At 38.4% G+C, this 12,852-nt stretch overlaps 1 protein-coding gene across 1 annotated transcript in view; it reads left to right on the plus strand.

Moving 5' to 3' along the window:
• The first annotated feature begins 7,001 nt into the window (after window positions 1–7,001).
• Window positions 7,002–12,852, plus strand: part of RASSF9 (Ras association domain family member 9) — a 28,855-nt gene continuing 23,004 nt past the window's right edge. The window contains exon 1 of the mRNA XM_032207808.1: window positions 7,002–7,236. Within this exon, the coding sequence (XP_032063699.1) occupies window positions 7,190–7,236 (47 nt within the window). The 5' untranslated portion in view covers window positions 7,002–7,189. The remainder of the gene's footprint in view (window positions 7,237–12,852) is intronic.

A 12,852-nucleotide genomic window follows, 5' to 3' on the forward strand; every position in this document is an offset into this window, starting at 1 on the left:
ATGACACTGTTAGAAAAATAATAATAAAAGTAAATTAAATATAACATTCATACAAGGTAAACTATAGGTAGTCAAGACATGAGGATTCCTTAAGGCATGAGGATTCCTTACCTTTGAGATCAGGTGGATACATGGTCCTTGTCCTTCTTAAAGCATACATAGTTAAAAATTGGAGCGGGAGGAAGAGAAACAGTAAAGTTTGACAGACTTTGGTTTGAAAACTTTTATTCTATTGTGTAAAGACAGATCTTGGGAGAATTCTTACTGTTCTTAAACCTCAGAAAACCATTAAATATAAAATAAATAGGACATAAATGTTGCAGAGCAAAAGGCATATAGTTTTATAATTAATACCTTTATTAATCTCATAGAGGAGTGCAAAGTATATCATCATTAATGGAGATTTAAAGTAAGGAGGACTTCTCTCAGAGGGTGGTGAGGCACTAGAACAGGTTGCCCAGAGAGGTTGTGGATGCCCCATCCCTGGAGGTGTTCAAGATCAGGTTGGATGAGGTTCTGAGAAACCTGGTCTAGTGCGTGGCATCCCTGCCCATGGCAGGGGGATTGGAATTTGACGATCTTTAAGGTCCCTTCCAACCTGAGCCATTCTATGACTATGACTGTCCTGAGAACCATTCTCATAGATTCTTTCCATATTCCTTTGCATTATTGTTTAAAATCCTCCAAGCACTGAACGTAGTACTGCCTATTGCTTATCTAAAAATCCTATGCTCATCTTTTCTCATTTAGTGCTGCAAAGACTGTCATTGCCCATCATTGGATGTGGGCAGCATAATAATGAGCCTTTTTTTTTAGAACATGAGGGTATGTTGTAGTATGTTATGAAAATTTAACATATATCTATTGAAAGAAAAAAAATGCTATATAGAAAAAGTTTATTTAAATTAATTTATAACTCTATATCTGTATCCCCCCATCAAAAAAAAAAAAAAAAAAAAGTATTTTTAGCATATATTTAAATAAGAAAAAATGTGTGTGTATATGTGCCTTTTCTCTTCAAAATGTAAACTTTTCCAGGAATATGTTTTTTATATTATTTATTTATTTATTTATTTATTGTATCTGGTGTGTTTCCAACATACCTTTTGTGATGGATGCAATCTTAACTATGGGTCTGTGCTCAGATCCATTTTCAGTTTTCTGATAAGGCCTCTACATCAATTATCAACCCAGATATGGCAGTTTGGGATACAGTAGTTCACCCAAACTGCTCTATTTGATGTAGATGATACAATAGAGCAACTACTAAGTCATACACTTATATGCTTGAACCAAAGACTATAAGCACAAAACATTACTGTAGCATGCCATTTGAAGTGCTGTGAAAAGTAATTAAATATATTTCATAACATAAATTTAAAAATAAAAAAATAAAAATAATAAAACAATATTAGATCATTTAGCCGTGCCTGATGTTTCCATGATTTTTTCATGCAGTTCTGGATGAGTTGAGAATTTAATTCATGTCTCTTAGCACATTTTAATCAAAATTACAAAGTAGAGAAAAAGGATCTACAAGACTGGTGGAGAAAAGACACAAGAAAAGAGTAATTGTTTTGTTACATCCAATCATTAATAGAAGAGCTGCTTTACTGCATCACACCAAATGCTTTGCTAGCATCGCATCCTGTCTCATTGATACTGGCAGATGTTTAGGGAAGAGTGCAAAACCAAGGCAAATACAAGGTAGGTTTTTTACTACCCACATCAGGTAATCAGCAGTTTAAGTATTTTTTGAGCTGAAAGCTTGTTTAGACCATTATATTTAATAGTCCCTACAATGGACAGAAAGATTTTCTTTCATATACCCTGATGCTGATGACAAACATTTACACCATTACAGTAAGAGTGGAAACACATAAGGGAGGAGAATGTTGTAAATGGAAAAATGGTAAATCCAATCTCAGGGCATTGTCTCAGTACCTAATGAAAGCAAGGACAGAAAGATTTGGGGCTGGATTAGGAATGTACTGACTGGAAGTCATGCAGAGACAAAGAATTTGTCTCCACATCTGGGGAGACTGAATGAGATGTGTGATTAGGAGCACTTGGGGCTGGTAGAATATAAAAAATAGTTTTGTATCTGAAATAACCTGCTTACAGAGGGACAAACTGCCTGTTTTGCTTACTGCTGTATTATAATGCAGGAAAATTCTTACATGGAAGTCCTCTACAAAGGTCACAGTGGCTGAGGTGAAGTTTCAACTGGATCTAATCTGCAACTCAATAGTAACCTAAAGGTTTCCTGTACAAAGGGCTATGTACCCTAATGATTTTTGTGACTTATAGTGGCCATATAGTCCATGGTTTTGCATAACCTCTTTGAATTTATTCATATTTTTGTTCTCCATGGCATTTTTAAGTCAGAGGGTAGTTCTGTAAGTTAATTAAAAATGAAAATTATTAAAAAATACATTTTAATCTTGCTGATTTTTTTTTCAGCAGGCCCTTGTACTTACACTGCAAGAAATCATTTTTTCTATTTTTTTTCTCATGACATTAGACTTCTCTCATTGTAACCAAACATTTGCCATTTTTCAGATTTAAAAGTTTTAACTCTAATTATTTTCTCATTGTATATTAAGCTATTCTTTATTTAAAAGTTCTCTCTGCCATTTGCTGTTCCCTCATGGTGCTATATAATTTTTGATATGGGATACCAGGGATACTGTAGGCTCAGAATGAATGGTTATAGTAGCTTTTCAGCTTCATTCTGGATTCCTTTCTGAATAACTGTTAACTGTCTCTCTCCTTTTCTTTCTTCTTAAAAAAAAAAAAAAAAAAATAGCTGAGGTCATCAACATGACCTTTACCTGCCAGTTTATCATCACCCACCAGTCTTCTGCATCCCTCTTGAAAATCCTCTCAAGGAAGCTGAACAACTCAAATCCACAGCTTCTCTGAAGACACATCACTGAGTTCTCAGTTTCCTATGTTTTAACCAGTTAAATCACAGCACTGAGCTTTACTTCTTACCCTATTGGACTATTTTTTAAGTCTTATATTCATAAACTTGGCTGCACTTAAAGCAGACAGAAGTAGTTATGATGTTGTAAAACTATGTTGCTAGTGTACTAGGATCAGACTACATATGGTGATGTAGAGCGAGGAATGAGTAATTTATCTTGTTTCAAAGGGAGCCTTTTCTGCCTCCATTGAGTTGCTCACTGCTGCAGTCAGAATGAAATTACGCAATGTGGCTGAGTCAATCCAGCTTTTCAGGGTTGCTCAGACTGTCCTCCTCCCACATGGTCCTTTTTCTCTCCTGCCAATCCTGCCAATTGTTTGACACCCCAATAAGCCAATTTAACTAGCTAGCCCAGGAAAAAAAAAAAAAAAAAAAAAAAAAAGTTTATTCACTTTTCTGTGTCACATCAACTTTCCATCCATTTAAGAAATCGAATGGTATAAACACAAAGCATGTTGACAACCAGACCTGGCACAAGGAAATGGTCATGAGTCTGCCTAGTGAGAGAGGAAAGAAGACAGCAAATCATTAGATTAGATGAAGCCATTTAACGTTAATCCACTCTTAACATGGGGTTTCACTGAGCTGCCAAGCTGTCCTACCACACAGCCAAAGGGGGAAGTCTTGTGCCTTCCCCCTGTTTCTGATTCTTTTTTTTCACTGTGTTTCCTCTCTTTCACTCTCCTAGTCCTGTTTCTGGTTCAACTCCTCCCTTGCACCAGCTTTGGAAATCACACCATCTGAATGCTCTTTTCTGATCCCGAGGTAAGCCAACTCACCTCACCAATCAGTCCAAAACAGATGGATCAAACTTTTGTTGCTGGGTTGGAATTTGAGTGAGTTACCTGCTTACCAGGAGATTGGATGAGAACCCAAACACTGTGTAAGGTAAGTGCTAGAATCAAGCAGTAGGTATGAGGGAAGAAAGGGAAGGGAAGAACAGTAGCACATCTGCTCCTTGTTGCATGCAAAAAATTAATTTAGCTCTTTGCATTCTGTGAAATTATACCCATAGACTGCTGTGGTTAAAGCTGGATTGCACATCTCTACGCTGCAGTATTTTTGTCAAAGGGATGAGCAAAATATTCCATGTGAGTTGCTTTGAAAGATGGCAAAAGAAACATTTAAATTTCTTAACGTTAAGGTTTCTGATCAAGCACCAAAGATTTGCATCCAGATTTATTATTCATCAAGCTTATCCAGGTGGGAAGTGATACTCTAAAATTTATAATTCCTTTTCTTTCTGCCTTAAATACCAGAGTGAATTGTTGACTAGTCTGTCTGATGATTTTAAGTCCAGTACATACACAATTTATGGAGTGTTTTCAAAAACAAACAAACCAACAAACAAAAACAAGTCCTAGAAACTCTCTTGCATTCACTATTTCTTGTTGGGGGAAGATATTGTATAGAAGAATGATTTGGCTATGCTTAGCACCTCATGGGTGAAAAATGGGACATTACCAGCCATTTTAGAGAATCACTAGAAGGTGATTGTGCTCAAAAGTTGAACTGTGGTTGGTTTTGGTGCCCCTATGGCTTGCTGGGAAGGGCCCAGGTCTGGAATGTTGGCCTGATATTCTTGGAAGATCAGAGCTGGAGTTTAAAAAAACTAAGGACATGTACATACAAATGCGGGTAGTTTGAGGCATTTTGGGAGTTTAAGGGCAAGCTCACTAAACTGTTGTGTCAACACTGCCTACAAAATTAACCTGTCCCTCCAACATGTTTTTCTACTATTTCCACTCTGTTGAGAATCTGGTTTATGTGCTGAAGAATGGAAGTTCATGTCCCTTCTATTGCATTTTCTTATGTTTCTGTATATGTGTTTGTATAAACTCTCTAAGTCCTTTTGCTATCTAATACTTTTATTTTGGCTTCTATAGATTAATTGTACACCAAGTGAGACAGCATATATTCTCTTCTTTATGGTTTACTAAATGTCTTCGGTCATTTATTTGTTTTTTTTTTTTCTTCCAAACAGCAATGTTCTTCTTTTTCTTAGGATTCTCTCCTTTATTGTTTTCTAAAACTTTATCATATACTCACTCGATGTTTTTCTGCTTTTGATTAGAGTAATTGTGAAATTGAATAGACTGAGAACCTTCCCTCAGCTGAGGGGAAAATGTCTGCTTATTAGTGCTGGAGTCTTTCCTACAATTCTTTGCTTAGCTACATGAACATAACACTGTGATTTACTTGCATAGAGGGATCCGGTTCCCACATTACATAGGTTTGGTTTAAAAGTATTTTGCATATTCTAGTAAAAGAAGAACAATTTACATCATATTTTCATATTTCAATAAATTAAAACTGTGAGGTGACTATTTATGAATAATAAAACCAGCTACATATATTGCTAGATTCCCATTTATTTTTGTAATTATGAGAAAAGTGAATATTATTCTGGAGATAAAGGTATTTTATTTTGCCTCTGCTGATAAAAATAGCTATTTGAATATTAATTGTTCTACAGGAAGTCTTACTGATTTGATTTTTATGCCAACTATGCCTTGAACTTCTCTTAGGGACTGAAAAATTTTCCCTATCCTTTAAATATGAGAAAATCCCCTCTTCGTGGCACATATAACCTGAGAAAGCAAAAGGAAAGACTTCTACAGACTTAATGGGTTTGGGCTTACGTTCATAATGCCAAAAGCAGACTGCTTAAAATCCCCCCCTGGCAGCAGGATAAGAAATCTGAAAGTTGTTTCATTTCTGCTTTCCTATTCTTGTATTATTTGGATGATTACACAAACAAGGCTTTTAAGAGTCTCTGGTCACTCTCTTTCTAGTCACAGCTCAGAGAATTTAGAAGCGTGGGACTGAACTGAAAATATGTGGAGCATTCCCAGCACTGCCAGTAATAGGTAACCCATGGAATGGGCCTTTGTTTTGTTTTCTTCAGGCTGCTGTGACTATCTGGACTAAGGGAGGAAAAGGGAATTTAGAAAAAGAAAAGTCTTTCTTTTTCAGATAAGTACTCAGTCTGGTAGACCACTATCCAGTCATACCCCACCCCTCCAAGTTAACAAAACAATTCCCTATTATGTTGACATTCTGTAAACCACATAAAGAATTTGCCCTGTAATAAGTGGGGGAAGGAGAGGGAGAGGAGATTTACATCTAATATATACCTGTTAAATTACCTGCAAAAAGTAGAAGGCTAGGGTAGGCTGTGCTGGAGGCTTCCTGTCCCAGGACCCTCAAACCACCTTTGGGGTGCAATGCCTCTTTCCCATGCTCCATTCCAAATTGTTGGGGGGAGAGGTAGGGAGGAAGGGGTAGTATTTTTCTTCTGAAACTTTTAAAAGTTTTCCCGTCTGAAACTTCACTACAAATCCCTTGTTCCCATGGGGTTCCAGCAGACAGGAACTGTAGTGTGTGTTCATTTCCCTCCTGCCAAACCAGCTCAAAAGAATAACACAAAAGGACCTGCAACATCCCAGTAAATCTGAATTTTTCGTGTCGCTGCCTCTTTTGCTCTCTGCTAGGCTATGCTTACAAAGTTGTCGAAGGTGCTTTTAGCCACACAAAGGTCTGCAAAGGCTGTCATGCAAACAGATAATTTACTTCAAAATCCAGGGAGGACAGAGGGGCCACAGAGGTCTAGGTTTTTCCCTTCATCTTCCCATTACTTGTCCAACACCTTTTAAAGAGGTACTGCTCCTTGATCTGAAAGGAAGGTTATTATGTACTGAGAACTGGTGTGGCAACTGTTGCTTGCCCTTCATTAACGACGGTGTTTAGCTGAACGACTTGACCTGAAGTGGCTGGAGCCTCCTGGGGAAAGTTTTCAATCCTTTTGTTGTGTGTTTTTATAGAGTTCCCCTTCTCTCCCATTTGCTGGCTGGTGCCCTTAGGGTGACGAAGCTGAAAGTTTAGCAAGTTCTGAGCATAACTTCATATCACAAAAGCAAGTGTGTGTTCCCCTCCCCCCCCCCTCCCCCCCCCCCCCTTTCTTTTTCCTGCTCCTAAACGCCTCCTTCAAGATTGCAGCTGGGCAGGACTCCAAAGGTGCAGCAGCAGCAGCAACAAGCCGGAGTTCAAAGTTAGCAGTAAATTGCACAACTTCCAGCTCATCGCTACGCTCAGTGACTATTAACAAGCTGGAAGGAGCTCAGGGAAAAAAATAGGGGAGAAGGGAACACCCTCGAATTGTTTGGGGATCGCTGATGTTATGCTTCTGCCGCTGGAATCATGGCTCCCTTTGGAAGGAATTTATTAAAAACCCGGCATAAAAACAGGTAAAGTGCGTGCATACGCGGAGGGAAAGGGATGGGGCTCAGGGATGATGGATTTTACACTTTTTTTTTTTTTTTTTTTTTTTTTTTTGGTTCTGGGGGAAGGATGTGTCGCTCCGGTCCCACGCAGCTGCTGGGAGCTGTAACTTCGGGGTTCACCTGCGAGCGGGAGTTGGGCCGGAGGCACCAAGTCGGCGTGTGTGGGGGAAGGGGCCCTTGTTCCCAATCTCCCCCCTCCTCTCCGACTCTTCCCCCTCTTGGCTCTGGCACATTTGAGTTCTGGGAAATATTTCCATTGAGGGGAACATAGATTTTCCTGACTTTGAACCTCTCTCGTGTTAACGAACGCAAAGATTTGAAGCCCCCCGTGTTAACAAGGTGAGGTTCGGCCGGGGCTGGGAGGCGAGACTGGCGGCCCTACTGTGCGGATCCTGCAGGCATTGAGGGTCGGGGCGACCTGGGGCCCCTAGCCCCCGCTGGGAAGAAACTCCCCGAGTTTCTCACGGGAGGGCTGCGGCGGGCCGAGCCGCGGGGCGCTGGCGTCTGGGCTCCTCCACTTTTGGTTTTCCCTTCCCTCACTGGGGTGAAAGCTGCAGCCCCTAAGCATCAACTCCGTCCCCTCGTTCGGCAGCAGATCCAAAATGGGCAGCGTGAAGGCTTTTTTTGTTAGCCTTTAGACTCAGCTGAACTCGAGTGCCTTTTTTTTTTTTTTTCCTCTCTCTCTCTCTAGAAAAATGTCCTGGGTGACAGCTATGGTCTCTGGGTTGGCTCCTGCGAAGTTTCTTTAGAGGGACTTTGACCCTCACATTTTGCATACTTCTACATGCCACAGTCATGAACTGTAAAAATAATCGTAATAAAAAAAATAGTGTAGAGCAGAGTTATGTAATCGTTTTAAGTGGTAGGATGCCACTAAAGTTTTAAAGTTTGCTTGGAGTGAATATACTACTTTGGACACCATGGAAATAGTGGCTAAACCCGTTTTAGATAAAATTGAACAGAAAAACGGAAACAGCACTGAAATTTTGATTTGCTGAGTAACTCAAAACTCATTTATAATCTCTTCATTCTTCGACTGATGCTTGGACTGAAATTTAGGTCATATTTAAGAGTACATGGGGGTAAATCTTTTCCCATGCGAACATAACTGGGCCCTAAAAAGTCACATAAAAATATCTTGCTTTACTTCTAAGGGCAAGTTTTAACTTTTGAATTTCCCATTTGATATATTGAAGCTTATTCTTGGGATGGGATTTCATGAAAATATTAATATGTTATACAGAACATAAATCAGAAAGATTGTAGCAGTTGAGGTTCAAAAAGTAAGATACCATTTTAGAATTATTGATATCATAGGTTACTTAAACAAACATATTTTAATAGGTATAGAAACAGAAATATTTTGAAGCACCTCAAATTGGGATCCACTCTATGTTTGAAGATTTGGAAAAGTGGATGTGAACTTTGACATGAAATTGCTTTTACATGAACCTGAAAATTTGTTCCCATTAAAATAGAAAATTTACTACTGCCATCAGTTACCTGAATAACTGTGTTAAATCGCAAAGCATACTTCCATGCTTTTCAAGTGAATTTGTTTCTCTTTTGGAAACAAATATATCTTGAGACTAATTGCCTTAATCTCACTGTGTTTGCTAATGTGACATTCTGTTCCTCAGGAAAAGAAAGTCATAATCCAGAGCTTTTAAGAGGCAATAAAAATTAAAATACCAAAGGAACCATTACTGTGAACATCTAGCACTTTCTTCTCCTTTCTTCTCATTTCCTGCCCCCCACCCCCAAAAAAAAGGAGGGTGGAGTGGGGAAGGAGGGAGAATGAATGTCTTTACTGGCAAGAAGGTATTGTGGCAGTATGAATAAGACGGGTCTGAAAGTCTTGTGACTACAGAAAAGGTAAGAGCTGAGGGGGATTAAATCAAGAAAAAAAGCAAAATACATAATTCTTGAAACTATTTTCTATTCAAATATTTATTTTTTGGTGTATGTAAAGCTAACATGATACTGAATATTGAGAGCGAAACTTTGATTATCCAATTATTAATTGGATCTGTAATATGACCAAAGAACTGTGAAATAATCTTCATTGTAATATTTTCTTTGCCAACTCATTTGAAACCTTGAAAAGGAAGTCAAGTGAGCTTAAAATCAAAAGCAGTAGTTGGGGAGTTAGAACCTGTGGCTCATTTTCTTGCCTTAGTTTGCATACCTGTAATGAGGAACCAAAAAAAGACACACATATATATGTATATATTTAATCTGCTGCCTTGTTTATTAGGTCTAGTGCTTGTCCATAGCTTTGAGAAAATCAGTTGTAACAGAAAAAAAAAAAATGTTGCATAAAGAAGGAGTACAGGAGGAGCAAGTGCTCTTCTCCTGCCCTTCTTCCCATTTTGCTTTTTCTCTGAAAGTATGTAATGACCATTAACTACATGCAAATATAATTGCTGGAGATAAACAAATGAGGAGTAATTCTCTGTTTACAGTAGGAGGACATAAAACTAAGTTAAATGGCTTAGTGAAGGCAGCTCGAACAAGAGCCAGAAGGAAAATGAAGGAGTTAGACTCATTTGCTCAGATAACAAGATGACACCTCTATAATTAGTGCTTCTCTTGCAGCATTGCCTGGAGGTCCCAGTACAGGATCAGGGCCCTGTTTTGTAGTAGACTCTTCACATCCAGGTCATAAAATGTCAGTCTCTGTCTCAAAGAACTCAGAGTTTAAGAAAGGGTTTACTCTAATTTTACCTGCATGTGTGAAGTATTTGAGCAGGAAACAGGGGTGATATTGGCTGTGATGTCATGAGCCTTTAGAGAAAGAAACTGAGATTAAACCTCAAAGGAAGACAAAACCCATGTTGAACTGCTTCCAGTATTTGGATCATCTGTTGGTGTTACTCTTTTTGGGCTGCTGAATTCTAGCTCAGTAGAGAGACAACACAAGTCCTTGTTTTAAGTCAGCCCTGATTAGATTTCAGAGGAGTAGGAGAGGGCCACTAGGAAAGTGGCCCCAGCATGTTTTTTCTTGGCCAGAGGGTGATATCTTGATATTTTTTTCCAAGAGTTGTAAGTTTTTATGCTATTCTTCAACCTCCTATGACATCAAACAACAATTATAGTCTCCAGAGCATGTGTGCACTTGTCGGCATTGTCCCTTGGAGAACAAAGTGCCCAAAAGGTAGCAAGGCCATGCCCCACCCACCTACAAATCCAACTCTGCTCAGTAGGGACAGCTGTATCCTCTAAGGCAATTAAGGAAAAGGGACAGTTTCCTGCAGGACTAAGCCTCAGTAACACGAATAAACCCAAGAGGATAATTTTTTATACAGAGCTCTTAAGAACACTGCTCATTGGAAGTGTGTGATTTGAGGAAATGTTCAGCCAAAGGCTGAGGTACATAGTCTGAGTTCTTTGCAGATAAGGTCTAGTATTGATCTAGCACATTACACTACACAGAGACAAAACAACCCTCTATCCAAATATGAGCAACATATACAAAACATAAATGCTTACTGTGTTTGTATACCAGTATTTCACATTGTATACAATTTCCTGTTTGTTAAGTAGAAGAGGAATCTATGCCTCATTAGTTTTCTGTCAGATTAGGACTTCTCTACACTTGGGTGCTAGATTTGGTCGCTTCTGAGAATAGGTCTTTAGGTTTATCAGTCATTTAAATACTTTAAACTTTATCCATCATATCAGGGATATCTGGATCTATCATTGTCTAACCTGCCCAGTGATCTCACAATAGCTGAATCCATTGCTGCTTCTCTTTCATTGTGGCCACTTGGGTTTTTCACAAAAACCTTACCCAAATTTGTCAGAGCCCTGTAGATCCATGCAGGCTGTTGGCCGGGAAAGTAGCCATCCAAAAGGGAGAACATACAGAGAATTTCTCTTCACATAGTTGTTCTTGATTCTGCAGGGCTATCCTATTAGGCATAGATTAAGAAATATAGATTAAGAAATATTAAAGAAATATAGATTAAGAAATATTTTTGCCAGTGTAATTCATGCTGATCCCAAGTTTATCACAATTATATGTATGCTCTGTTGACAATACTACACATCTGAACCCACAGTGCTATTTTACAATGAAGCAGTTGTATTATAAATTTGTTATTTAAATGTATTTATTGCTCTTCACTTCATTATGGATTTTTTTCCACCTTTTACAATCAATTTCTCAGTGCCACAGCAGTTAGCATAGAGTGTATACGAGACAATCATTTACTTTGCCTACTCTTTTTGTTTGATCTCGTTAATCTCATCTCTGGTCTAGAAAGACCATATATATCATTCATATAGATACAGCTGGAGTTCTTCCTGTCCTGAAAGTCAGATGCCCCTCCTCAGTGAGAGTAACATTCAATTATTGTCTCAGAATCTCTATTACAGTGTAGGATAATGAATTAGATTAGAGACTTCATCCATGTGATAGTGAGCTAACATTGCCATGTTCCCTCCCTTCCTCCCTCCCTTTAGTAGTTTTGCATTGTACCTAGGTAGCAGAGTGATTTGAGTATTACTCAGAACACTTCTATTGCTCTACGGTTGAGTATGCTGCTGTACTTTTTAAGCCTTGGTGAAGTGAAACTGAGATTGCTCAGCATTAAGGTTTGGACTGGAAACTATACTGGAGATCAGGTGATTATCTGAATGAACGGTGTGTGACCCACTCTGTAAGTGTAAGGGATCATGTGAGACGTCTAATACTACTCTTCTTGGATGAGCATGCCTGAAGAAAAGTCTATGTGAAGCTGTAAGGGTGCTTTTTGATCCAAAACTACTAGGCATTGGTATGTATGTTGGGGAAGGGGGCGGGGGGGGAGGGGGGACATGTAGGAGGGAGGTGACGGGGCGGGGAGATAAAAGCTTATTTTGTATCAGTGGTGTTATCTGTGTTCAATTTTTAACTTGAAAATATGGTGTATGTTTGGTAATGGTGGAACATACACTTATTTTTACTTTTCCCTGAATGTGAGATATGTTAGTGAGCTATCAAAGAAGTTCTTTGAGCTGCAGTTCATACATTATAATTTATTTTCTGGTCGGACTTGTCAGCTTTGTCTCAAGGGTCAAACTGATTGCATACATTTTCTTGTAATCTTTGTACATGTTTGTTCACTTCACTTTCAGGAAGAGATTTTTGTCTAGCTAACTAACCTTATTTCTAAAGAGTTAATTATCTGCTATTCTGGGAGGGCAGACAGCAATTTCATTCCAGTGGAGTAAATAAAATGACTAATAGATGTATGTAATACTACACTATCTAAGGAAGGAACATTATTTAGGTTAAGTTGAAGCTAATCTGAAACACTGAAACAATGTACAGTCAGGCTGAGAAAGCACACCTCAGAAAAAAAAAATGTTTTTAGTAATACAGAAGAAAAATTTTGCTGGGCAGATTTTCTGTTTTACTAATGAAAAGTGAATATTTTCTGTGCAGGGAGAAAAACTCAAATGTGTTGCTAAGTGTAATGATTTCAATAGAAAATGTAGGTTTTCAGAGATGGGGAATTACTTGTTTAAAATTCTAATAACTTTAAGAAAAATTAGTCACATACTAGAACCTCTTGATTAACCTACAAAGGTAGA

Source organism: Aythya fuligula, chromosome 1 (genome assembly GCF_009819795.1).
Source record: "Aythya fuligula isolate bAytFul2 chromosome 1, bAytFul2.pri, whole genome shotgun sequence".
In the NCBI taxonomy this organism is placed as follows: Eukaryota; Metazoa; Chordata; class Aves; order Anseriformes; family Anatidae; genus Aythya; species Aythya fuligula.